Source organism: Atta cephalotes (genome assembly GCF_000143395.1).
Source record: "Atta cephalotes unplaced genomic scaffold scaffold00009, whole genome shotgun sequence".
NCBI lineage: Eukaryota > Metazoa > Arthropoda > Insecta > Hymenoptera > Formicidae > Atta > Atta cephalotes.
This window is the reverse complement of record NW_012130073.1, coordinates 47439-50614: the sequence shown is the minus strand read 5'-3', so window position 1 is coordinate 50614 and position 3176 is coordinate 47439. Positions and strand designations below refer to the sequence as shown.

At 28.0% G+C, this 3176-nt stretch overlaps 1 protein-coding gene across 1 annotated transcript in view; it reads left to right on the top strand.

Annotated features, from left to right (window-relative positions):
• Positions 1–1762, top strand: part of LOC105627394 (monocyte to macrophage differentiation factor 2) — a 3933-nt gene extending 2171 nt beyond the window's left edge. The window contains exons 2-4 of the mRNA XM_012208676.1: positions 734–979; positions 1077–1329; positions 1505–1762. Coding sequence (XP_012064066.1) covers positions 734–979; positions 1077–1329; positions 1505–1762 — 757 coding nt within the window. The remainder of the gene's footprint in view (positions 1–733; positions 980–1076; positions 1330–1504) is intronic.
• Positions 1763–3176: the final 1414 nt, after the last annotated feature.

Genomic DNA, 3176 nt, shown 5'->3' with positions numbered 1-3176 from the left:
GAGAGAGAGAGAGAAATATATTGTAGTATAATTTAATCTTTAATTTTTTACGCCTTTAATCTATTACTGCATTGTATGTACTATGTACTTACATATTTAAACCTAATATACTGCAAAATGTAAGTGACTTGTGACAGTGTAAGTAACTTGGGATAGCATGTACTTTTGTTTGTAAATTTAGTCATGATATCCATGAGTCTCTAAAGAAAATTTTAAATTTTAAAATTTAAATTTTCTTTAGAGACTCATGGATAGATATCACAATTAAATTTAATAAAAATACACGCTGTCACCTATATATATGGTATAGCAAATATTGCAGAATTCCCTAATTTCATTATCTGCTTTGTATGGATGCTTGATTAAATTTCCTTTTATGTAATCTTCACTAATCTTCTTTCATTTTATATAATAACTGAGCATGTTTTTTTCATGTAAGTTTTCTATCACATTAATACTGATCAATACAATATATTATGTACAAATATGATAGAACGAATTGTTATGGAATTATTGGTTTTAACGATGTTTTATCGATGTCTTTCATAGTATTTTGAAAATAAAATATAATTGTATTATATTAAAGGAGATATGTAATTCTATTATTTTTATCCCATTATTTTTCTTCAATATAATTTAAACGAAATTTATGAAATTTAATTTAGTAAATTTTACAATTAAGAAAGCAAGTAGAAAAAAAGGACAAAGTATGCAATTATGAATTGGCTTATAGGATAAAGTGGATGAATCCGAGAGCATGCATAAATGAGGCATATACTCCTACATCCATCGAACATATGGCAAATGTGGCAACTCACGGAATATGGATTGTACCTTCGGTAATTGGCGGTATCGAGCTTATACGCCGTTCGTCAACATGGGCTCAGTTTGTTTCAGCTTGCGTATACGGCACTTCCTTGATCCTTGTCTTTGCAGTATCGACTTTTTTCCACAGTGTGCACTATTGCAATCATAACAGGTATTTAATCATAGTTTTTTTACCATTCTTATTTCTTTCAAATTTTTTGAGACACGTAAGATAGTAAACATGACATTCATCGCGCATAATATTTTAGACAACTAAAAGATGCGTTGCATCGTTGCGATCGTGCTATGATTTACATCTTCATAGCAGCCAGTTACTTTCCATGGTTAAATATAGAACACTTCTCAGACGATGAGCTTTTGTTCGCGATGCGATATGTCGTTTGGATCATGGCTGTAATGGGTATCCTCTATCAGCAGATCTTTCACGAGAGATACAAGATGCTCGAAACTATTTTCTATGTGGTTATGGGTATTGGACCTAGCGTTGCGATCCTTAATGTTGTAAGTAAAGTAAAATTGTATTTAGATTGCTTATAATTGCTTGAATTTCATTTTAGAAGAGAATGAACACGAGAAATATTTTGTTCAAGCAAAATATATTTTATACATAATTTCATATGATTTAAAATCTTATCTTAATAATATCTCGATTAATTTATGATAAATATTTTTACAGTATAATTATTACAATATTACGGAATTGAAACTGGGTGGGCTGATGTATGTTCTTGGCTTAGTATTTTTCAAATCGGATGGTCGTATACCTTGCGCGCATGCAATTTGGCATCTTTTCGTAGCTGCGGCGGCTGGATTTCATTATTACGCGATTCTGAACCATGTATTTCCTGAAACAGACTCGACGAATATTCTTGGACCATCTACCGATAGCATGCCACAATTATCTAATATACTAAAGCCTCATATAGAATTGTAAGAGTGGTATACTGTTTTTTACAGTGTTTCTTCCAAATATTAAATATTCTAAAATGTATAGTTTTATGAAGGGTAAATATTTTACGATAGAGGGATATTATTTAATTTATGTATATGCCTATATATTATGTATTTTCAGACTTTGATAAGAAATTTATTTTTTAATCGTGATTTGCGTGTGTGCTGGTCTACTAACTAGACGTTTTCTCGTAATTATTTCAAATGTTTCTCTCAGTAAACAGAAATCGTGTATATATAATGTATAAACGCAATAAACGCTATAAAAAAGCGTAGTGAATTAAATGGTATGTATTAAAACGAATGAAAAAGAAAGATTTTTAAGTACCTGACGGCCATATAAGACTTCATTCATATATGAATGTGTTATATATTAAAAATAAGACAAAAAATATGATATTATATTACATTATATTAACAGATATTAATATAACGCAGTTATATTGCTAATTACATAACGAGTTCGAATATACATCTATAGCGAATATTGTATCATTCATATTCCATTTAGTATCAGATTTAATGTTTTGACACCACTCGTGAATAATTATTAAGTAAGAAAGAAAATTTTATCATTCCTTTATTTTTTCAAATACAGATGGAATATTTTTTGGGAAAAACATTATTTTGTTTTATCTTATATAAGTTTGATAAAGTAAACTTCTATATTAAATAGTAAATTTCTATATTAGAATCTTTACAAAATACAAATGCCAAGTTTTATCTTAGCGATGAATGGAAATCAAATTGACTGAATACATATTACTTTCTGCTGGAAGTGTCTTTCTATTTGCAGATATATTGTGCCAAAATTAAATTAAACTCGCATATGTCCTATCTTAGGATATTTTCTTCCAATGAACTATTGACGTTTCTTTAAGGAAAAACAAATGAATGTATTATTTGAATCATACTTGTTTCGCTAACATTTTGATAGGGAATCACAAAAAAAAAGAAAAAATGTTATATAGTATATTTTGCTGTAATTATAGAGCGTTTTTTGAAATGTAATATATTGAGCAAATGGCCTTATTTGTATTATTACTAGATATGATATATAATTGAACGAAATTATATAGCTTTATATAACAACTATGGATACTTGTTGTTATAGTTAAATTATGATATGTTTATATCGAAACGCGCGCGCGCGCGATCTAATTTTTTTAATTCCATATATATGTATATCAATTATATATTGAAATTAGTATATATAGTAATAGACAATATTTGTATGTATACGTACGTATATCGTGTGTGTGTCATACATGCATACATATATATATATATATATATATATATATATGTATATATTGCCTTACAATAATCAAAATGTAATTAATAAATGTTTTCAAAATGATGGCTTCAAGCTGTAAAAGATAAGCATTGTTTCTTTT